The following is a 24,288-nucleotide window of genomic DNA, read 5'->3' as shown; positions in this document are numbered from 1 at the left end:
CCTGTTTTGTTCACTGTTTTCAGTACAGAGTGTTCAATAAAGTGGGTTATTCTTCCGTTAGATGGAAGCCGGGAGTCATTTTCTATTATGTCACACTTGCAGAAGGAAGTATGCTTTCCTTATGAATATGGGAGCAGTTGTAAGAGTGATAGAAAAGGAATCACCAATAAGGGTGCTCTGAGGCATTGAGGTAGTTGACCATGTGAGTGCAGCCATGGGTGATCATGAGGAGGTGTGCACAAGTGCCCCTGTCTCTTGAAGGAAGATCAGGCTGATTTCCTCAGATCCCATAATACACAGAAGTAGGACAGATCAAAGGAGCAGAGCAATGAAAAATGATTGTCTCCTGTGTAAGAATGAGGTATATGGAAGTACATAGAATATATAGAAGTATATATAGAAATAGTGGAATCCATAAAAGGCTCTACTCTGGATCACCCAACTCAAAGCCAATGGGGGAATATCCTAGAACTTAAAAAGTTCCTTTACTCTGCAGTTGTTCAGACTTTGTGTTTGTCCACTGAGCAAGACCAAAGACCTCCTACACAGGCACCTTCTCGCTCCTGAATAGCCGTTAACAGCTACAGGCTCTGCTTGGTGGTGCGCAACTCAGCCATCCCAACAGACCATCTGTTCTACTCTGTGTGCTGCTGCTGTTCTGCATGCTCTGCACCTTCCCCTGCTCACTTCTGCATCTGCTACAAGCAGCAGTTCTTTTGAGACAAAAAAAAAATCAGAAGTGTTCATTCTAGGACACGTATTTCAACTCAGCATTAGGCCAAGTATCTCTATGGTCCTGTCCTATAAGATCAGACTCCTGAGAGAAGAGAGATATCTTGTACATCCTCTTGTCTACCATGAGGCTCAGCCCTGGGATCTGCTATTTTTTTTTATAGACAAGATCTAATTGTATAGCTATGGCTGTCCTGGAACTCTCTGGGTAGACTAGGCTAGCCTGGAACTCACAGACATATGTCTGCCTCTGCCTCTGTGCCTTGAGTGTTTGAATTAAATATATGTGCACATTTGATGGGACAGTACCAAGTCCTTAATGGGTACATGTTTCCAGAGACTTTTGAAGATTATACTCTACTCAGGGTCACAAACATTGCTAGCAGCCACCCCTCTTTGCTTAATTCATTTCTTGTGCAATTCCAATTTGTCCACTCCATCAGCCCTCCAAAACAAGGACTGTTTTCTTCAACATTATCTTATATTGAGAACATAATGAGACTTATGGGACTGTGGCAGTTAACCAAGACATCCCTCAGACAAAGGGAAACCTATTAGAAATCCTGATCGGAGTTTTTCTCCCTAATGTGCTCTCTTTTTCTCTTGACCATCAGGACACCCATCCTCACCACCTGTAGTGGACACCCTGCAAGGTAAAGTCCTCGGGAAGTACTTCAGCTTAGAAGGATTCCCCTTTGCCAACCCCCCTCTCGGATCTCGGAGGTTTGTTCCACCACAGCCTGCAGAGCCCTCCTATGTAAGTCACAAGAGTGGACCTGTACCTCTTTTGGAGGAAACCTGCCTCACAGTGACATAGGAACGGCTCAACACTGTCCTCTACCTGGCTTCTACTTTGTTCTAAAATCAGTAACATTATGGAAGACTTCAGCCTCCCCAAGTCCCTGCTCTGCTTTTCAGAGGGTCTTTTTCTCTGAGTGCCTGCAGAATGTGTTTTTTCACCCCTAACAAAAGTCTTTCAACTCCTAGAAATAAAAGAACATTGTGGATATCATTCTGCAGTCAGTTGCCTGGACTTGCCTTGTGTTGAAGTCGGGGAATGTCTGAGATGGAAATGGATGCTGCCAATAAGAATAGCTGGTGGATGATCCCTGAAAACTTTGAGTCTCCATTCATGTTCTTCATAGATGAGGACCAGGAGCAGCACATATTTGGCCATGGTGACAAATACCTCAGATGCATTGAGGAACACAGCAGCACCTTCATTCAACTGGAGGGATGGTTCACAGCTTCAGGCCAGACTCGAGTCACAGTGGTGGGACCATTCAGAGCAAAGCATTGGTTGGTGGATATGATTTGGAACCTGTGTAACCAGGAAGCTTACCACAGGGCCCGAGGCCAAGAGATGTTGGATCTTGTCCGGAAGCAGCCTCTGACCAGAGCTCACTTGGATGCCTCCCTCACAGTGCAGGCACTTGACTGGGGCCTGTTTCTTGATATCAAGGATTTAGTTACCACCTGGGACTGATCTACCCTGGGAAACAAGGATGTGACAGTTTTGACCAGCCTTTAAGAGAAACTAAAGGGACCTGGCATGGTGCACTATCCTGAGGGAAGACTCGGGTGCAAGTATCTGAGGGACATCTCCCAAGCATAAGGCTTTTCTGTAATGGCAAAGGTGCAATAAAACAATGCCTTGCATGTGTTAATCTCTAAAAAAAAAAAGAACATTGTGGACACTTAAAACTGCCTAGCCTCCTAGAACCCTTTCTCCGTAGTGTACTACTTGAACTCCCACTACTTTATATGTTTTTGTTATTTATTTAATGAGTGCTTACTACAGAAAAGTTAGGAAATACAAGATCTGAAGCTGAGGAATGTGACTCCACACAGGTTACTACTCAGAAACAGCTGTCACTGCCATCGACATATTTCCAGTCTCTTGTCTGTCACAGGCCTCTATCGCTCTGATGAATGCCTCTCTCACTGACGAGTATGCTGGGCAGCTTCAGTCACCCTCTGCCACTGACTCTCAGATTGTTGCTTTTAATCGCCTTAATTCCAGCATCACACTGCATTATACGAACCGAGTCTTTAACATATGATCAGGATGAACTGTTGGAACTACTCCTCGTATTCATGAATACATTAGGATAAGTCCCACGTAATAGAATTATTGAACCTAAACAATGAACTTATTCTTAAAATTTCCCTAGAGCTTCTCCATTAACAAACCATGCCCAAACATTAGACTTACTGAAATATTTTTATTCTGCCTTTGGGGAAACAAATAATACATAATGATCATGGCAATAATAAATGTAATGTCAATCTTGATTTTGTGTTGAAATCCTCATGAACTTAATGGTTTCCTCTTTTGACATTTGAGTTATTGCTTTTAAGAGTATTACACCCTTTCCCTCGATGATGTAAGAAAAGTTCTCAGAATGAAATGTAGAACCATTTCTATTGATTCATTTATGTACGTGACATGCATTTCTGTGTCATTCTGACATCTGAGGATCTTTGCAGCTCCTTCTACAAGACAATAATGCTTGGCTCCTGGGATCTGGGAATATTTCTTGTAAGGTACTGAGAATATCAGAACTGCACAACATGAGCATATCTCAAGGTGGTGAGATATTTAATCAGGTCTCTGACCACCTGTGCCTTGTCTTCTCATCTATGAAATGCAGACGAAGGTGGAGCTCACTGAAGAACTTAACCTATATGTGTGCGCATACAATGCAAATCAGTCTTCCTCACTGGAAGACATCAGTGACATTACCCACTCTAATCTCGAATGGCCTTTGGAATCTTTTATGAGAGCAACAATGGTTACTTCAATAATTGATAAGAGAATCCTAGCAGGCGAGGGTTGGTTGCAAAGATCTTGGACATAGCTATCTCCTTATTGAGACCTGGCAGATTGGGATCTAGGTCAGGAAATAAGGTCACCCAGTTTATCAGTGGGTGAAGCTGAATTGGAAAGCAGTTCTCTTGAGTTACTGATGAAATGTTGCTTAATAGACAGGTCTGCTGGTTGAGAGCATTTCTGTGGCTGATGTCAGTCACCCCAGAACTAGACCATGTTCATCTGGGAGAGAATCTCAGTCAGCGATATATTTAGCTCATTGGACAAAGCTCAGCAGAACATGGCGTCCTGTCTAGGCAGTACAAGTAGTGTCATCTCCAAGGGCAAACCAATATAAGCGCCTACGTTCTTCTTAGCCAGAGAAGATAGAAGACTCTGGAGAGGGAGACATAATAAGTTCTCCACTTGCTGTAGAACAAGGAGACTGTAGCTTCAGGATGCAGTTCCCATGGCCTCCATTCCAGTGTCCCCATGGGATGATAGCAAGTTAAAGAATTACATCTCCCAGCACACAGTTGATGCCAGGTAACATTTCCAGTTTGCATCTGGTAGAATAGAACCATGGGTGTTCTCTCTCCTCTCACAGGTGCTCCCAAGACCCAGTGGCAGGGCAAAAAGTCAATGACCTTCTAACAGAAAAGAGAACATTCCTCTTTTTTGAAGTTTTCTGAAGACTGTCTCTACCTAAATATTTACATGCCTGCTGACTTGACAAAACATGATAGACTGCCGGTAAGTTATGGAACTGTTCTAGCCTTCTGAGTTTCACCATGTGGCTCCTCTATACAAACAGAAGGGCTTAAAAAATCTAGAGGCATGGGCACCACAGCAATGAACCAATACAGAGGCCCAGAGCTTCCGTCCATCATACAAGACATTTTCCCTTGATTTTCCACAGGAGCCTCAGGCAGTGGTACTTGTCTTCAATGTTCACTAAAATCTGAGAATGTTGTTTGTGATGTAGCCTTCATTCCCTGAGTCTCCAAAACAGTACAACATAGTAGCTTAACCTCCTGTGACTTTATTTCCTCATGTGTGAAGCTGGTGTTTAGGGAAGATGGCCTCACAGATAAAATCTAATTCTTCCCTGATTTTCTCACACAAATAGAAGGCAAACTGGTCACCTATGGTTATTTGCTGGTCATCCTTGGCCCTAGGTATTGTATGTCAGTAAAAAGAACTGCTTGCTTCTGAGAGCATTCGAGGCAGTAGCCCACAGCTAGGAGCAGATATCCTGCTGGGTTGCAGATGTTGAGAATGCTCCTGGAACTGGAGTTATTAGCCCTCTAATGACATGTGTTATCGACCATTGCATTTTGCTACTACTGATGCTTCCGCTGAAGTTGCTAATGTCACAGTTATAGAAGGCAGAGGCTTCTTCCCCAGAGAGTAGCTTCTGGGCTACACTCCACTCTCCGGGTAGGGACTATCATTGTACCTTCCAATTTAGTTAGTTATTAGGATTCCCCGGCACATCAAGCATTACAGATGTGAGGCTTGTATATCAGGATTCCCCAGTTCCTGATAGCAGCTATTGTTCCTGTCCCATCCAGGAACAAGGGTTGCTGAAGCCTGGGGTCCATAATACCCAGCAGCTCTCTTAAACTCTTATAGAAGACAAAACCTGTAGCATCTCTTCTTTGACTTCTGTAGTCCTATTTGTCCACAAGCCTTAGCTGTCCACCCTCTCCTCTTGACTTCTCCAGTTACCCTTGTGTCTGTCCTCACTATTCTCAGGGACATTTCATCTGCCTCTCTCTGCTATAGCCACATTTGAGGCTGCTACGTCTAGGGTACCATTGCATTTTGCTACTACTGATGCTCCTGCTGAGGTTGCTAATGTCACAACCCCTGCTGGCTCTGTTACTGCTGTGCTTCTAATGCTGCTGTCAACTCTGCCATTCTTCTGACAGAGCTGTGTTGTCCCCAACTGTCCTGATGCATGCCTCTGGCCCTGTAATAGCTGCAGGGTGTTCCCCCAGCTCTGAAGCTTTCCTTTTCTCTGTCACTGATTCCTCTCCTTTCTTCTGATCACTACCTGAGCCTACTGGACAAATAGAGGATATCAAGATAGATCAGAGGGTCATCTGCATCAGAAAGAAAGACTAGTCAAGAAGAGTCCACTCTAGAGAAGCCTTTGGCTCACATGTGCAACTTCAGCACTGAAGAGACTGAGGCAGAAGCATTTGAGCAATTTTGATGTTAGCATGGGCTACATAGCAACTACGGGGCCAGTTATGCTTACTCTGTCTTAAAAAAAACAAAGCCTTATCTGAGGAGATGAGGGGGTGGGGAGAGAGAGAGAGAGAGAGAGAGAGAGAGAGAGAGAGAGAGAGAGGAGAGAGGAGAGAGGGTAAGAAGGAAAGAAAGAAAGAAAGAAAGAAAGAAAGAAAGAAAGAAAGAAAGAAAGAAGAGGAGGAGGAAATGGAGAGAGGGAGGAGGAGGAGAGAGAAGAGGAGGAAGAGGAGGAGGACGAGAGAGAAGAGGAGGAAGAGGAGGAGGACGAGAGAGAAGAGGAGGAAGAGGAGGGGGAAGAGGAGAGAGAAGAGGAGGAAGAGGAGGAGGAGGAAGAAGAGGAGGAAGAGGAAGAAGAGGAGGAAGAGGAAAGGCCTTTTACTGGGTCTACTCTAGAGGCTCAGGGTGGGACTACGGGAATTTCCTCACTGGATCACTTGTTCCTTCATCCTGCTGTTGTACTCAGCATCACCATATGCACAGTCAGACACGGAGTCTGAGAAAGATGAAGACGAGCCATTGACATGAAGCCCAGGCATGAGGAGAGTAGAGTGTTGGGGTGAGCATGACAACATTGGCCTCAGATGTTCCTGTGATGATGTTTTGTTTAAGGAGGCCTGTACAGACAGGATTCATAGTCTTTGAAGAAAGGAAGAAACAATGGCGAAGACGACATTCTAGGCCCCAGCAATGGGTAGGAAAGTTTGCCTGCTGTAGCCTTGCTCAGTACTAGTCTTGCTTCAGTGAGGCCATACTTGAGTCAGCTTAGATTTACGTAACCAAACAGTACAACTTCTATGGTCCTTCTGAGGAGCTTTCTGGTAATCTGTGTTGTTGCTTCCTTCTCCAGGTGATGGTGTGGATCCATGGAGGTGGACTAGTGTTAGGTGGGGCATCCACCTATGATGGACTAGCCCTGTCTACTCATGAAAATGTGGTGGTAGTGGTCATTCAATACCGTCTGGGTATTTGGGGATTCTTCAGGTAGTTTGAACTCTTATTAGTCTATTTGTTTTCTCATTATATATCAAAATACCAGATCAATACTTGTGATATTTATAAGGAAAATATTTATTGAGTTAAGAATTTCAGAGGCTGATCATCCAAGATTCATTTTTATTCTTCTGTTTGGGGTCTGGTGTGGGCCCTTATATTGAGATCAACCTGCTAGAGGGACAGAAATGGAATCTTCAGTTTGCAGAGGAGATCACATCGGAGACACAAAGCTGGAGGGAGAAACTGAGGAAGCCTTGCTATTTTTATTCCTGCCTCACTAGGAAACTAACCCTGGTGCCATGATCTCACCAAGGGCAGTACTCTTGTACCCCATCATTCTTTCATATGAGCACATCCCAATGTAACAGCTGCTAGATCAAAGATGCCAGGACTCAGTTCTAGTGATGGCAAGCATCTATAGACCTCTGCCAGGCTCCTTCAGAACGCATCCTGCTCTTCCACTAGCGGACCTCGCTTATCCATTACTTCTCTACTTCTTTGCACTTGTTCTAAGCAGATTTATGAGTTGTTCCTTCTATGGTTCAAGGCATAGATAATAGCTGTCTCTAGACCACCTTTTGCAGAGTGGGCCCATTGTTGTAGGAGGTGGATTGAGTTATGCCATGCTTCTGCTGTTCTGAGTAGAGGAAAAAGAACAAAACCTTCCTCCTTTTCCTGCATCTCACTGTTGGTACTGGCTATGCCACCTCCTGCTTGCTTGATATAGAAGCCTAGAGGACATTTTGGACTCCACTATTCAATATCTAACCAATGAGCAAGTCCTTTTGGCTCTGCCTTCAAAACAAACTGACCTCATCTGCTTTTATCACCTACTCCCTGCTTCCACACTGATAAAAGTCTTACAGTTCAGGACTGGATTATTGTTGTTATAACCAGCAGCTTTTATAAACCCATTACTTCTAAAGCATGAATTTTCTACAGAGTAGTCAGAATGCTACAAGAGATATGGGTTGAATCAAATCTTGCTTCTTCAGATGGTTTCCACACATGTGTGGAATCCCTTGCCAGACAGAGCCTGTGTCTGCTGTTAGATACACTCGGATGTTTATTTCCATGGCTCCGATGTTTTGTAACTGCTACTTTTATGACAAGCAGTAACATCTTATGATATTAATAAGCCTACCTGCTCATTATACTCGAGTCTCTATTAACCAGCTAGCACTGCTCCCAAGAGGCCTTTCTTGGTCCTGCAGTCTGAAGTACCACCCCCCCCCGCCCACACACCCACACCCACTGCCCCCATCCCTACATCTTTAATAAGCTGGTTTTATTTTTATTTTCAAAGAACTTTCATTACTTGATACTAAAACTTCTTCCCACTCATTTATTATTCTTTGCAGTGTGAACTGACTACACTCTCAGAAGTTGGAGATTTTTGACTGTCTTGTTTCTAGAGGAGCACTAACTAGTTCCTGGAAGAAAAGTGTTGAGTCCCAGAGAGCACATTGCTAGAGAGATGAGAGGCGGGTGAAGCCATGTATTAGGAATGTAGAGCACAGCTTACTTCACTAAGAGCCCCAGACTACTGCTAGCTCTGAGAATCCAGCTATGCCATATCTAATTTCACTCTGCTTTCTTTCAGCACAGGGGATGAACACAGCCGGGGCAACTGGGGTCACTTAGACCAGGTGGCTGCACTGCACTGGGTCCAGGACAACATTGACAACTTTGGGGGGGAATCCAGGCTCTGTGACCATCTTTGGAGAGTCAGCAGGAGGTGAAAGTGTCTCTGTTCTTGTAAGTGTCCCTGGCACCAGACCTTATTTAGGTATGATATCTTCTGATAGAATCCCTTGGAGACGAGACACACCCCAGCCATGGGAACTTCGCTTTCAATACCTAGATTCAGGTTGATACTTTTACTGCTCAGCAGTACCCAATGGAAGATTAAAAACTTCCTTGACTTCTAAGAGGCACTTTTATGCCCCAGCATAAAAAGCAGATGCTATATATTATTTCTCTTCTCAATTAGTTGAGTTCTCTTTCTCTTTGCTCATTATGTTAACATATAATTCATTTTGGAAGAGGGGAGAAGTGTTGAAATAAGTTGCAGGTCGTAAAGGGGAAGGGCGTAAGGTAGATCAGGCATCACTGTTTCAAGCGAGACCTACACATTGAGGGAACTAGAGCTCTCAGAGCTGTCACTGGGTCATCTTACGTGGTCTTGTGGCTTTGAAAACCCAATAAAAAGGGCAGCAGTGTCTGGGACTGAGGGTCCAGGGGGGGAATAGAGAAATGAGTGTGAGGAAGGATGGCTAGATGCTGCAAGAGGGAGCAGTCTCAAACACATTCTGGTGATATGAGGAAATCAAGTTGGGGTAGAGACAAGGAGTAGGAGACACTGTGGGAATCGATGGAAACTTCTGGGGGTCCTCAGTGACCCTCCAGCCCCCTGAGAACTGATCAGAGTGCAAACATATTACCATAATTTTCAAACATGTGGCTGAATATTAAGAGGAAAATGGTCTTGTTTTCCTCAGAGATAAGGAAAGATGCAGATAAATCCAAGGAGGACAATTGGACATATATCACTGTAGTGTTTTCACAGCTTTTATCCTTCCCTGCATGTATCTATCATTTCTCTCCTGTAGACCTGACTTCCACTCTCTCTTCTTTCCATTGTGATGTATGTGTGTTCCTGTGACTCTTTTATTTACTTATGTTGCATAGCCTTTTTCAATTTTTGAATTTTAGTTTTATTCTGCCATGATTTTCCCTTTTAAACAATTATATAGAGTTAGAGCTTCTGTTTTCCATTCTGACCCTACAGGAAACCTAAAATCTAGCTTTAGCTTTTGCAAATAGAGAACTATTTGGATACTTCAATACATGATTATTCTGGATACTTTCTCACAGATTATTCTGTTCAATAACTTAAATAGTTTAGTTCTAGGATAAGAGTACAAGGTCTATTTCATGCTATCCCCTTGATGAGACAACTAAATACTATAAAGAATTTCCTAATTTATACAAAAGCCATCGCAGTTCATTTTCTTTTTTAGTTCCTGGGTTCCAATGTTTTTCATATGACACCTTGATTTCATGCTTACAATCTAATAACTTTAATTTCCTCCATATATTATTTACAACCTGATGATAAATTGGAATGGTTTGAAGGACAAATTTAATTAATTTTAACATATTTACATGCATATAGATATTATAATATGCTTAAGATAAGACTATTTAAATACCTGTTATTGATTCTACTTTTATTTCATGGCAATCTTATTAGAAACAAGGAATAATTTCAATTTCTTAGCACTTTTTTATTTGTGGACTGTGATATGATAGTTTTGGAGAAGTTTCCATTTGCAGTTGAGAAGCTTTTGTATTCCCTATGTATTGGGTGACATATTTTGTATAAATCAGTTAAGTCCAGTTGATCCATGGTATATTTTAGCTCTGAGATTTCTTTGCTTATTTTTAGTTTGGAAGACCTTTCCAAATACGAGGGCTGTGTATTGAAGTCCTCTGATATCCTATCCTAGGTGGCCTTTTATATCCCTTAGTGATTGTCTTATGAAATTAAGAGGCTCCAAATGTTTGCTTATAATTGTGGTACCTTCTAGATGAATTCTTCTTCCTTTATTAATATGTAGTGTTCCCTATCTCTTATAATTAGCATCAGTTTAAAATATACTTTATCAGCTACAAGGGTAGCTATGCCTGCCTGTTTGCGGTTACTATTTGCTTGGTAATCTGCTTTCTCTGCCTTGGTACTCCGTGTGTGAACACCTGTCTGTTGAAATGGACTTGCCTATCAGTTTTTCCTTCTTCTGACTCTCTTTGGAAGTTGTTTGTGAGTGTTTCCAGAGGGCTGTCCAAATGAAGTTCAGCTACAGGATCAGGTAAAATTTGTTGCTGGCTGCCCTGTGGAGCCACCGAGGCAATCCTGCAGTGGCCAGGAGCCAGCAGAGCCAAGTGGGGAAGCTTCACACTGGTCATAAAGGTGATCCAAATGCTGGTCCCACAGAATCCCGTGAGTCACGGAGAGCATAAGGACTCCTCTACTTATCTCTGACAGGTGTTGTCTCCCTTGGCCAAGAATCTCTTTCACAAGGCATTTCTGAAAGTGGCGTGGCCCTCACTGCAGGCCTGGTCAAGAAGAACAGCAGGCCCTTGGCTGAGGTAAATTCTACTCTGGGCAGTTTCTATGCCCCTTTGTCTTCTCTCCTCATAAATCTCTCTTGTTATGGGACGCAGCTGACATTTCCAATTGTTTTAGCCTGTTTTGGGCTCACAGCTAGGTCAAGCAGTGCATGTTCTGAAGTGATTTTGCATGAATCATGTTCCTTAGACACTTGACAACTGAGTAAAAGTTTTGGTGTGTCAGCTGAAAACATCACATGTTATTTTTCTTCTTATAAAAGACACAATTCATATGTAGGTGGCAAAAGACACTTGACCAGAGCATGGAGGAAATAGCTCTACACCGGAAGTAGAACTCTTAGTTCTTTTTCCTTACCACACAGGACACAGCTTCTCTTAACAAATTCACATGCACAATGTTATGCCCACTTAACAAATTAGTTTTCTGTTTTAAGACAGGGTCTCGCTATGTAACCCTGACTGCCCTAGAATTCACTCTATAGACCAGGCTGGCCTAGAACTCAGCAAGACCCACCTGCTTCTACAAATTATAAAGATGCAAATATTTAAATAGTCTGTATCAAATTCCAATTACCAACAAAGGCAACACTCTGAGGAGCTCAGAACCCACACCTACTTGTTCATATTGAGAATCTGGGGCAACCATATTCCATCAGTAGCAAGTGAGGATTGGATAGAACTCTAGGCTGTATTTACAGAGGTATACATACTACTCTTGATCTTTGCTGTGGCCTGTGATCTGTTGAAGAAAATTGCTGTCCTATCTGGTTGTAAAAACACAACTTCAGCTGCCATGGTTCACTGCCTTCGCTAGAAGACAGAGGAAGAACTCTTGGAGACCACACTAAAATTGGTAGGTGAAGTTGGTTGGCCTGTCCCAGTGCTCCCCAACCTTGTACTTTACCTCAGACTTCTTCACCTCATCTATTCTGCTGTTTTGTTCAGGGCATTCTCTTGCCTTTTGGCAACAGTGCCTGCCTTCTGTATTATTGAGATTGTTTCTCTCCCTTATAATGAAAAACCATCAGTGGTGTTTTTTCATTATCAAGTATCACTTGGCTGATGTAGAAGCTACCTAAATTATAAGTTACTACCTACCTTTCCATGTTTCCAGAGACTACTTCTACAGATTTAAAGACAATTACCTGCCTGACCATTTCTTATCTTCCATATATCCATCCCTCCAACCAATTCATTGAAGACAGTGCATTGATCTAGGATAGATATATCATAACTTGTCACTTCTAATTTGTCCGCAATCTATGAATCATTCAGTCAGTATCTGTAACTTTTTACTCAATACTTTACACAGTTGTCAGTATCTTTCCAGCCCATCAACAGTTTGTATATTGGCCAATTCCATAAATCCAATGAAGATAATTTGAGGGAGCATGGTTTTAGGGTGGGAGATTCACAATAGACTGAATAGTTTCTGTTTACCAAAATAGTTCAAGGAGAAAAACAAGAATATATCAAATGGGTTAAGTGTATGGGAAATACAGAGAGTGTAGCAGGAATGGTAGGACCACTACTATATAAATGCTGGGAGCCGTGCAGCCACAAAAGCACTTCCAGCAGGAGAGCCTAATTGAGGACTGCTGCAGAAACCAAGGATTGCTGGCACAGACAATGCCAGCCAATTGGAAATTGCTGTTCAGAAGAGATGCTTTCTTGGGAACAATGGGGCGCAGGCGGGGGCTATTAAAGGAGCTTGCAGCAGTGTTCAAATGAGCTTGCTGCAGCGTTTCCACCTGTTTTGACTCCACACCACCTCATGTCCAACCCCCAAGGATATGTAGGGTCAGCGGCGAGTAGTCCAGAGCACAGGCAGCAAGAGAGGAGTCACATCATTACAACTATACAAGAGGTCTTACTCAGAGGTGACATTTGAGGGCTGACTGATGCTTTTGGTAGTTGGTTATCATAAGGAACCCCACAGGACACATGTCTGAAAAACAGAGGATGTAGGGATGTGATAATCACACTGAGCAAGGTAAATATAAAACACAGAAATGTGTGCACTAGAAAATTTCAGCGAGCATAGGTATTGGAGTTTTCAAACACAAGACTATGCTTCAGGAATGCGTTGTGACTGAGCCTTCCAGTAACTAAGACCTAAGGCATTTAGGAGCCGAGATGGCTCAGGATATAGCTATCCAGGTACTGAGATCATGCTTAGCATTTGCCAGTCTCTGTCCCTGCGTTGGCTATTGTTTCTGGCTGACTTCCCTATGCAGGTGTTTTGTTCCCTGAAAGACTGAAAACAGCAACACTAAAGATCTATATGGCATCTCTTTGGAACCAATTTTCTCCAAATGTTATTGATGCATTTGGTATAAACTCTATGCTATCTTGTAGGTATTTTTGAGTTGTTACTCATATTTGGAGGCAGAGCCCCATGGCACCTGTAGTTACCTAGACTTATGACATCAGAATAAGGAAGAGGCAAGTGAGGGTTGGGCAAGTGTTGTCTCCTGTCACTCTAGTCTGCCCCAGTCCATCTCACAATCTCCCTTCAAGTCCCCATATGCCCCACAAACAATCATATTGTTTTCACTGTTTCTGCAGAGACACCAGGGGAGGTTGTAGGAGAACACTCAGGTGGAAAGATGAAGAGAAGGACAGGTACCCATAGAAGGTGACTTTCCAGAGCTCCAATGACCCTGACTTTACCCACCCTACTCCACCCCCCTACACACAGTGCACATAGGCAGAGAATACTGTAGGAATGAGAAAGCAAAAGGGTGGTCACATCCTTAACCCAACTCAGAGAGTTCCTAACACAACCTCTGTTTTATCTTCACAGAATCTTTTTTCACTGGATTTGCATGGAGACTACAGACAGGTGAGGATTATCACCTTCTGGATTAGATTCCTCTTGAGTTTTAACAGTGCTTTCCCTCCAAATAACTATGAATAAGACTTCTGTTTGTGGGGTTCTGGTTATCCCTGTGTGTGAACTGTGGAGGCCAAGAGAGGAGAAATCACTCATTCACTTGTCAGTTAGCATAGGCAGAAGGATTGTAGACTGGAATTGAACTTACCCCCAACTCTGTAGAGAGCTCTGGTCAACTACTCTGTACCCTGGGCTTATTCGTCCCTTTCTCCCCTTCTCCTGGTCTCCCCTTCTCATTCCTATTCCTCATTCCCAAAAGGAGCCTGCAGGGACAGGTTTCACTAGAATGCTCCACGATCATGTTACAGATATGCTACTAAGGGTTTTGTCAAAGGAACAGTTGATGAGCTGTTCAGGGAGTAGCCTGGACTTTCATTCTCCCATGACCTAAGAAAGTCTACCATTGCCTTCTTCTCCTGCCTTCTGCCTTTTTAATACCCAGCTAGCACCAGCTATGGTTCTGTCCTCTGTGTTTAATTCTTCGTGGATCCCAGAACTTCCTTAAAGAGTAAAACGAGACTCTCTCAGTCACCTAAGAATGATTTACTAAGGACTCACTTTGTGTCTGGAGCTGATTTACCAGCTGGAACATGACAGTTAAGTGCATATAATCTTCTGCTTTCTTGGAGACTTCTGTTCTAGTAGGAAAGGCATGTAGCAGGATAAAAAATATGTAATAACATGTAATAACTGTAATAACTTGTAATAACATATGTTTTCTATGGATTAGAATTAAATTGATTGGGAGGTGTGGCAGTGAGAGTTGGGAGCCAAGTGGGAGTCTGTGGAGCTAGCATCCCATTTGCAGTCGAGCTTTACTTCTTGTCTCATCATTGCTAATCACATGTATCCACCAGTGGGCTATTTACTACCGCTTCTCAATGTTCATATACTTTAACACATTCCTCTGCTTAAGATGCGCTAGAACATAGTGATGCCCATATGTCACCTTGGGGAGAAAACAGGAGTGATAAATGGGCTTCTGCCAGGCCTGAGCTCTGGTGCCTTTGACCTTGAAGTCAGTGTTGATGACTCAACATGACACTACACCCCAAAGAAAAAGAGAATTGACTGGCTCTCCAGGAACCATGCTGAAGAGTAGTCATGTGATATCTTTAGTGTGTAAAAAACAACAGGAAGAGATTGGAAATTAGGTAAATTAGTGGATTCATGAGACAATGCATTTAAAAATCACAGACTTTTAAAGATTCATAGCCTTCATGATTGTGACTCTGAGCCCAAGGAAATTTATTCTTACATTATCCATTGTTGGGGAAATGCTAAATCCTATTAATCTGGAGTTTTATTATAAATAAGTAATAAATTTATTATATTACATGTTTTTAAAACTGGAACCCACATAGAATAGGAGGATGATGAGAATATTGAGAGCAACTTCCCAGGAGCCTCGCTCAGTAAGTCTCTAAGCAGCAGTGGCTCAGGAGTCACTGATGCAGAATTTGTGTCAACCTCACAAGTATTACTATCAGGAATGGAAAGAATCACCCTAAACAGTATAATCTACTACAGATGGAACTCCATATTCTACAATAATATACACTTAATTTCAGCTAAGAGCCCCTCTTCTTCCTTGTTACCCTCCACTTACTACTAGACATCCGAAATCAGGCCTTAGGGGCACAGACACCCTTAATCTCCTTCTTAGTACCCTAAGTCCCACAGCCCTTACCCAAGCCACAGTGTCTATTTTGTCTTCTCGCTTAGAAAATCAGAGAGGGAGATGGGTTATCTCTGGCACGACATTGCTCTCTTCTTCAGAGCTATCCGTTTGTTCCCACTGTGCTTGATGGAGTGGTGCTGCCAAAGATGCCTGAGGAGATCCTGGCTGAGAATGACTTCAACATTGTGCCCTACATCGTGGGAATCAACAAGCAAGAGTTTGGCTGGATTCTGCCAACAGTGAGCATAAAGAGATCTCTTTGAAAAGACCATCCCCTACCCGTTACTCCTCCAACATGTTCTTCCCGGACCTCTGCTTGTGCCTAGGGCATCTGTCTCTTGTCACACATACTTCCAGGGAGACATTTTCTGCCTGACTAGCCTTTAAGCCTGGGTGGTCCAGTCCTGGGAATCTTATCTCAATGAGCAGCTTGTCACTCCATTAAACTTAGGTGTTCAGAATGTGCAGGCTGAGAAGGCCTACAAAAATAAGATCCAGGCAATCAGACAAACATGGGCGTCTCTAAATGGGAAAGGGCTGGAAGTTCAGAGGAGTCTGACTGGGAAGCACAGCTTCCACCATGAACTTGGACACATTTGCCATAAATCTCCACATATGTTCTCATTTCATATCACTGAAAGATTCAAAGACACTTCATCATGAGTTAGAATGCCCTGTTAAAGGGAAAGAAGGGATTTTTCTTTACAAAGATAATAACAAAAGCCAGACATTAGGTTCAAGAGTAAAGCTGGTTTCATTCAGTAGTAGGGAAGCAAGAGGAAGAAGCTCAAACATGACTTGAACTCAAGTCCCAGGTATTTCAAGGCTGGAGAAGCTTGGAGAGGAACTGTGGAGTGAGTGGAGAGTCTGAATAGCTAGACATTAGATTTCTTATTCAAAACTCTTCTGCAGGAGAAACACACTTCTTGACAGAAGGTCAAGATGAAGTAAGGACACCACGATGGAAAAGAATTGCCACCCTGTGTATTTACATTTTAGAGAGGTTATGAAAGGAGGGACAATATTTATTCTCAAGCATTTGGGTCTTTGGTTGGATGTGAGGTTGCCATAGGCAGAGAGGTGAGGCTAACTCCAAGTATTCTGTAGTCTGTCTGGAGCAGGTGTTGGTGACTGTCTATCTATACCATGTCTTAGCTAAAGATGAATTTCTGAACACAGCAAACTTTTCCAGTAGTCATTGTAGAGAGGCCAGTATCATTCTTCATGTGGCTTTCAGGTGCTAGAAGCTATGCTGGAATTAGGCCAAGTCTCTGTATAGGACTGAGACAGGCTGAGAGTTCCACAGCTCTCACTGCAGAAGGGTTTTGTAGATAGCAAAGAATGAAATGGATGGCATTTGCTTTCTCTTTTACACATCTGTGAGGTTTTGTTTCCTCTCTGCTTTGAGGGTCGTGGTGCCCCGTGGTCTGATCAACACACATATTTAGAGTATCACTTTTCATGACTAGATTTCTGCATAAGTAGATCTGTTTCCCCAATTGTTTTAAAGCTCCTAAGTAGCCATTACCATCAAAGCCCAAACTAATATCTGTATTTGCTTTGCTATAGTTTGCCTGTTTGGTCCATGACTGATAATGACTATTTCAAAATAAATGCTAACCATGTTTTTAAATAGATGATGAACTATCCACCCTCTGATATGAAATTGGACCCGATGACAGCCACATCGCTCTTGAAGAAGTCTTCTTTTCTTCTTGTAAGCACCCTGAGGACTATGGCAACTGGTTGTAAATCAAAGAAAAGCTGAGAACTCGCCCCAAGTTATTAACCTACAGAATGTCAGGAAAAGAATGAAGTGTTCTCTCTGTTCCCACTTATCTGATGTTCCCACATCACTATGCAGGATTTGTTCAGGACTCAAGAGATTTATAGTCAATGAACGAGCCGGAGGAGTCGTACTAGTCATGTTGTCACTTTTATCATTCATTCTAGAACCTTCCTGAAGAAGCAATTCCAGTGGCCATTAAGAAGTATTTAAGATACACAGATGACCAAGACAGAAATAAAGACCAACTTCTGGAATTGATTGGGGATGTGATATTCGGTGTCCCATCAGTGATTGTCTCCCGTGGACATAGAGATGAGTCCCTAAGATTGAACAAAAGGACACTTATTTTACCCCTTTGCTCTGTGACTGGCTTATACCCAAACATTTGCAAATGTGCAACTGCCAACATCAAGCATCTTGATATTGTCCTCTTTGATTTGTGCCAATATTGTCCGTGGACCTCATTGAAATGCAACGGAGTAAAGGGAGTTGATCCCAGAAAATATGAGTTGGTACAGGAAGCAGTGACAGAGGAAGGCACAGAGGCTGATACCAAGCTAAGCCTATATTCACTAGACCTGGGGCTGGGGAGGGCTGGGAAACCAGCAGATCAAGGCGATCGCACCTGAATAGTGAGTGAGTAGAGAATTTAATCTACCAGTGACCCCTTACTGTTAGGGTAAACCTGATCCAAATGGTGGCTATTTCTGCCGGGCTGCTGTGCAGGTGAGCAGAACGGTATGTAGTAACCAGACAAAGAGCCCCTGGTTATAGAGTGACAGATGGTGGAAATGAACAGGAGCCAGGATGTGAACAGGAACAAGTGTCATCAACAGCATCTGTCACAGGTTCCTTATAGGAAGTTAGGCTGGTGCACGGGTTTAGAGGTCAATTACTGAGTGAGGTTTTAGAGGGGGGTCAGAACAAGTTTTAGAGCATTAACAGAGGGCAGAGGTACAGCATCAGGAAGGCTGTTTACGACCAAGTAGGTTGATGAGGGAGAAGACCCTTGTAGGGTAGGAATGTAGACACTCCCTGTGTTCTTGGCCAGCTTATGTCCATCTTAATGTGCCACTGTGTTCAGGCAGAGGGCTGTCACAGAACGTTCCTATATGACCAAGTGCTGGGCATGGGTGTGAATCTTGGGATAATAAGCTCACCCCAGGGATGAGGACCTCTACAGTTGCCATTTGTGGAGCCCTCCTTCACGCCCAGCTTTTGATTATTCAATTGCAACCCTAACTTTCTGGGAGAATTTTTTTAAAGATTTAATTTTATATTTTATTTATAATTATATTATTAAAATGTATTTACATGTATATTATATATTATTGTTACATTGCAATTAATTAATGTTAATTAATAGCAACTGATAATAATTGATATTAATAGTTAATATCAGCAGGCAAAAATTAATATTGCCATAATATTAATCATTATTAATTAATATAAATTAATGATAGCTAATGTCAGTGCTGGTATTAATTAATGATGTTAATCATTACTGGTGATTAATAATTGATACATATTTATATAATATATTCATGTCCAAGTGTCTCTCTCTCTCTCTCTCTCTCTCTCTCTCTCTCTCTCTTGTTTATGCTGGTTCTACCAGATGCCAGAAAAAGTCATGGGAACCAAACCTGGATCCTCTAGAAGAGAAAAAAGTCCTTTTAACCACTGAGCCATCTATCTAGCCCTCCTAGGAGGTTTAAATTTTCTATTTGCACCCATGATTTAAAGTAGCTGTATGAATTTCCTGCTGCTACTTCAGTTTCTCCAGTTATGTGTGAGAAGAAAATGGATGAATGCAGTACTATAATGAGGAGAGAGACAGAGAATGAGCCTATGAAGTAGTATTGACAGCTACATCCATCCATCCCTATATATGTGTAGGTGTGTGTGTGTATAATACAGTAATAAAAATGTTTAATGATGGAAATAATATAAATACAGAATTGCAGTTTATGAGTCAATGCGAAACAATTACTATAAATTCACTACCACATCAAATTTTGTATTTCATGAAACCATTTTCTCTCAACATTTTTAAATACTCTTTATCCTCAGTGTTTACCATGTTGGAGAATGTAACTCAAAAATAAAACGGGGAGTGAGTGAGATGGTTCAGCAGATAAAGGTTCTTGCTGCCAAGCCTGATGACCTGGGTTCAGTCCCTGAGACTCACATGGTTGCTCTATGACCACAAATGCAACATGGTCTGCCCACCCCAATACAAAAGACAAATAGGCAACTCTAATAAAAAAAGGTTAAAGATGAACAGAATGATTCTGATTTCATGACAATCTACACACTGACCCTTTCTTCTTTGATGTTTTGTGCTCTTTCTTGTAGATCACATGTGCATAATAATATGTATACTTGTCCATCTAGATCTGACTTACTCCATTTAGCACATAATTCTCCATCTTTATATGTTTTGTCGTAATGGCTGTGCATCTTCCTTTTTAAAGGCATGCCTGATCCCATCTACACTATGACACACTGTCTTTGTGTACTCATCTATTAGTGGACACATAGTAAAATCCATCACTTGACTTTGGTGAGTGGTGTAATCACGGATCATATATATTTCCAGCACAGTGGTTTCAAATCTGGGGTGTGAATGCCAGAACTGGGATTAATCTCTGACATGACGATTCCATTTTAACATGCTTTAAGCACTGTCCTCGTGTTTCGTACCACGCACATTGTGTGAGTTTCCTTATTTCTTCATCCTTGCCAACACTATTTGTTGCTAATACCTTTTCATAAAATACATTGACTGCTCAGTGTGCTAGCTCAGTGTGGCTCTAATTTGCATTATATCAATGATCATAGATGTTAACAGCTTTTATTGATCTCTTGTACATTTTTACTTTTATCCCTCTTTTAAAAAAATGTATGCTCGGGTTCTTACTATTTTTTTCACTTGTGAGACAAGGTCTTTCTATTTAGACAAATCCAAGGTGTCCTCCTGCCTTCAGGCCCCAAGTGTTACGATCATAGGTGTTGCCTCTCATCCCCTACTCTGCTCTGGATCCTTATCCAAATAAAGAGGTTGTTTGATGCTTTTTTTCTTGCTGTTGAATTCTTCAGATTCTTTAGATACTTTGCAAAGCAATTCTCTATGGCATGTATCATTTGAAAATATGTCCCATCTTGCACACACACACACACACACACACACACACCCCTACACATACTCCTGCACGCACACAATCAGACAAGGATTATTCATTATTTTTCCCTCCTGTGAATAACTTTTGCAATGGGATATCTATTTTATTTTACAGTTTTTGCCTAGGTTATCTCAACTTTGGGGATCAAACCAAGAGAGTCATGTTCTAACCAATGTTGTACAGGTTTTTTCTCTCTATGTTTTCTTATAGTTGTCTTAGTTTACCATTGTGAATTAGACTTATAATCCAATTTTCTATTTCTTTTTCTTTTTAAACCATGCAAAATAAGTGTCTAGTCTAACACTGGATGTGGCAATCTAGTTTTCTGAACAGTGATTATTGAAGTGACTTTCTTTTTCTAATTGCATGTTCTTTGTTTTTGGAATGTACAGCAACAATGGGGACCCCATCATATACACTATGCTTATTCTAGGTGAAAGATACATCAAACACAATTTTCTCTCATGAAATGAAAAGTTGTGCCATATTCTAATCACAATTGCCTGTGAACCCAAGAGGGTTCATTTTAGGCTCCATGTAGGGTTCGAATGGTCATTGTGTCTACCTTTTATTGTTCTTTTTGCAATTTATTATTCTAATTATGTGAGTTTTAGTATATCATGAAGTACTGGATAAGACATTAAGCATTTTTCTTATCACTCATGATTGCCTTTAGTATGTGCATGAATGTATACATTTATGTGTGTGTGTCGACACTTACTCTCAGAAATGTGATTTCATATGAATTTAGAAATACTTTTTCTATATCTGTGAATTTCGATACTGGAATTTTGATAGGAATTGCACAAAACTGGCAGGACACTTTGTATAATGTGGATATTTTGTCTACTTTTGTTTTTACTTTTTAGGCAGGGCCTAACTACATAGGCTGGCCCAGAACTCACTACGTAGACCAGGCTGGTCTTAATTAAGATGACCACCTGGTTTCTGTACACCAGTCTGTAATGACTCTCTTTTCATATCTCAGTGGTAAATATTACTGCATGAGGCTGGATTAGCCTTTAGATCTGCCCTTACACTTCACTTACTAGCATGTTCTTGAGTGCTTCTGCATGTATACTTATAGAAAATAGAATGCATTTTTCTTATAATGTTTCTATTATTGTAGTTTGAAGGTAATGCTTCCCTGGAACTATTCCTACTTCCTTCATTTTTTAAAAGAAATTTAAGGAGAATATTTGGACTGATACTACTTTTTTCTCTAACAGATTAGGGTGACTCATCTGGGACGTCATCAGAACATGGATTGTTCAGTGAGAGGAGGTTAATGTTATCACTGATTTGATCTATTTGTAGTGTGTGTGTGTCTGTGTGTGTGTTTGTGCACACATACATGTGCATGTACAACAAATGTCAGAATACTGTATGGAATCTTTTGGAGCTGCCTCGTGTGTGTTGACGACTCAGGTCCTGAGGAAGAACATTATTCCTCCTTTCTACTAAGCCAACTCTCAAGCCCTCACTTCATTCATGGGATACGATATTGGATGGACAACATAGTATGTTTTTCTTAGGTTATTGATATTCTGTATATAAAATAGTCTGTCGTACTCTCTTAGACTCCACTTTACTTCCCTGGAATCTTGTAGAACACCAAGTCTTTCCTTTGTGTACATTTTCTCTTTTTCTTAGTTCAACTAAGTTTGTTAGTTTGACTTTTCTTAAAAAAGAAAAAGAAAAAAGAAACTTGATTTTCTTTTTCTTTTTTTTTAGCTTTCACTTTAATACTTTATTTTGAGTTTTAAATGCCCAGATTATTTATTTCCAAGTTTTGGAAGTTTCACAGCCTTCTTTTATACTAGTAAAAGAGAGTAAGTGAATAATCTGTGGTATAATAGGAAAGTGATCATGTATAGATATTACAGAATTCAGGTTGAGAGGAGCACTTATGTCTGTATTTAATTTTAAACCAGTGTAGATTAGCTCGATTTTGCCATTCTATAATGTATGTGTATATCAAAATATGTTGCACATGATAAAAACATGCAATGTTATCTATCTGTTTTAAAAATAATGGAATATGTGTCTTCTGGCTCTATCAACAAAATCATCACCAGGAAGTTTTTACAAATGGACTCTAATGCACAAAGTTTCTTTTTATTGTTTAGAATGTGTTGTCCTGTTCTTCCTTTAGTTCTTTGGTTATTGTTTTTTAAGCTGAGATAAGAGTATCTTTCATCTTTCCTGTGACCCCTCTTTCTATCACAGTCATCTATGGTGGGGAGAGACAGAGAGCAGGGAGCCAGGAGGAGACAAGAAACTCTGGCTTCTGTTCTGCTCTCTGATAAAAGCAAGAATAAATTACAGGAGGGCAACGTGAGGGCAGTAATGGGGGGAGGGTGGGGAGGGGAACACTCATAAAGAAGGGGAGGGGGAGGGATTAGGGGGATGTTTGCCTGGAAACCGGGAAAGGGAATAACACTCGAACCTTCATAGAAGACCTCATACCAATATTATCCAAACTATTCCACAAAATTGAAACAGATGGAGCACTACCGAATTCCTTCTACGAAGCCACAATTACTCTTATACCTAAACCACACAAAGACACAACAAAGAAAGAGAACTTCAGACCAATTTCCCTTATGAATATCGACGCAAAAATACTCAATAAAATTCTGGCAAACCGAATTCAAGAGCACATCAAAACAATCATCCACCATGATCAAGTAGGCTTCATCCCAGGCATGCAGGGATGGTTTAATATACGGAAAACCATCAACGTGATCCATCATATAAACAAACTGAAAGAACAAAACCACATGATCATTTCATTAGATGCTGAGAAAGCATTTGACAAAATTCAACACCCCTTCATGATAAAAGTCCTGGAAAGAATAGGAATTCAAGGCCCATACCTAAACATAGTAAAAGCCATATACAGCAAACCAGTTGCTAACATTAAACTAAATGGAGAGAAACTCGAAGCAATCCCACTAAAATCAGGGACTAGACAAGGCTGCCCACTCTCTCCCTACTTATTCAATATAGTTCTTGAAGTTCTAGCCAGAGCAATCAGACAACAAAAGGAGATCAAGGGGATACAGATCGGAAAAGAAGAAGTCAAAATATCACTATTTGCAGATGACATGATAGTATATTTAAGTGATCCCAAAAGTTCCACCAGAGAACTACTAAAGCTGATAAACAACTTCAGCAAAGTGGCTGGGTATAAAATTAACTCAAATAAATCAGTTGCCTTCCTCTATACAAAAGAGAAACAAGCCGAGAGAGAAATTAGGGAAACGACACCCTTCATAATAGACCCAAATAATATAAAGTACCTCGGTGTGACTTTAACCAAGCAAGTAAAAGATCTGTACAATAAGAACTTCAAGACACTGAGGAAAGAAATTGAAGAAGACCTCAGAAGATGGAAAGATCTCCCATGCTCATGGATTGGCAGGATTAATATAGTAAAAATGGCCATTTTACCAAAAGCAATCTACAGATTCAATGCAATCCCCATCAAAATACCAATCCAATTCTTCAAAGAGTTAGACAGAACAATTTGCAAATTCATCTGGAATAACACTCGAAATGTAAATAAGAAACACTCAAGTTAATAAAAAAAGAAAAAAAAAAGAACAGATGGTTGAGACACAATTAATAAGGCGCCTTGAGTTATTTGCATATTCATTAGATAATATCAGTTATTCCTCAGCCCGAACAAAGAAACTTGATTTTCTTGACTCTTACCTTTCCTTATAGTTTCAAAACTCACTTTAAAAAATGTATTTAGTTAGTTTTATGTTTGTTGGAGTTTTGTCTTCATGCATGCCAGTGTGC

At 41.2% G+C, this 24,288-nt stretch overlaps 1 protein-coding gene and 1 pseudogene across 1 annotated transcript; both read left to right on the top strand.

Moving 5' to 3' along the window:
- The first annotated feature begins 1,191 nt into the window (after window positions 1-1,191).
- On the top strand, window positions 1,192-2,972 carry LOC134483627 (KH homology domain-containing protein 1-like). The gene has a single exon (XM_063278863.1). It carries the CDS (start codon window positions 1,790-1,792, stop codon window positions 2,216-2,218), a length of 429 nt encoding a protein of 142 aa, XP_063134933.1. The 5' UTR covers window positions 1,192-1,789; the 3' UTR covers window positions 2,219-2,972.
- A 1,041-nt stretch (window positions 2,973-4,013) lies between these two features.
- On the top strand, window positions 4,014-18,542 carry LOC102557406 (carboxylesterase 1E-like; annotated as a pseudogene).
- Window positions 18,543-24,288: the final 5,746 nt, after the last annotated feature.

The sequence above is a fragment of the Rattus norvegicus genome, chromosome 19, assembly GCF_036323735.1.
Source record: "Rattus norvegicus strain BN/NHsdMcwi chromosome 19, GRCr8, whole genome shotgun sequence".
Lineage (NCBI taxonomy): Eukaryota > Metazoa > Chordata > Mammalia > Rodentia > Muridae > Rattus > Rattus norvegicus.
Note: the sequence above shows the minus strand (reverse complement) of the source record. Positions and strands in the feature narration are given on the sequence as shown.

Bases quoted from the DNA above. Each gene is read 5' to 3' on its own strand.
- LOC134483627 (XM_063278863.1), top strand. From the start codon at position 1,790: ATGTCTGAGATGGAAATGGATGCTGCCAATAAGAATAGCTGGTGGATG.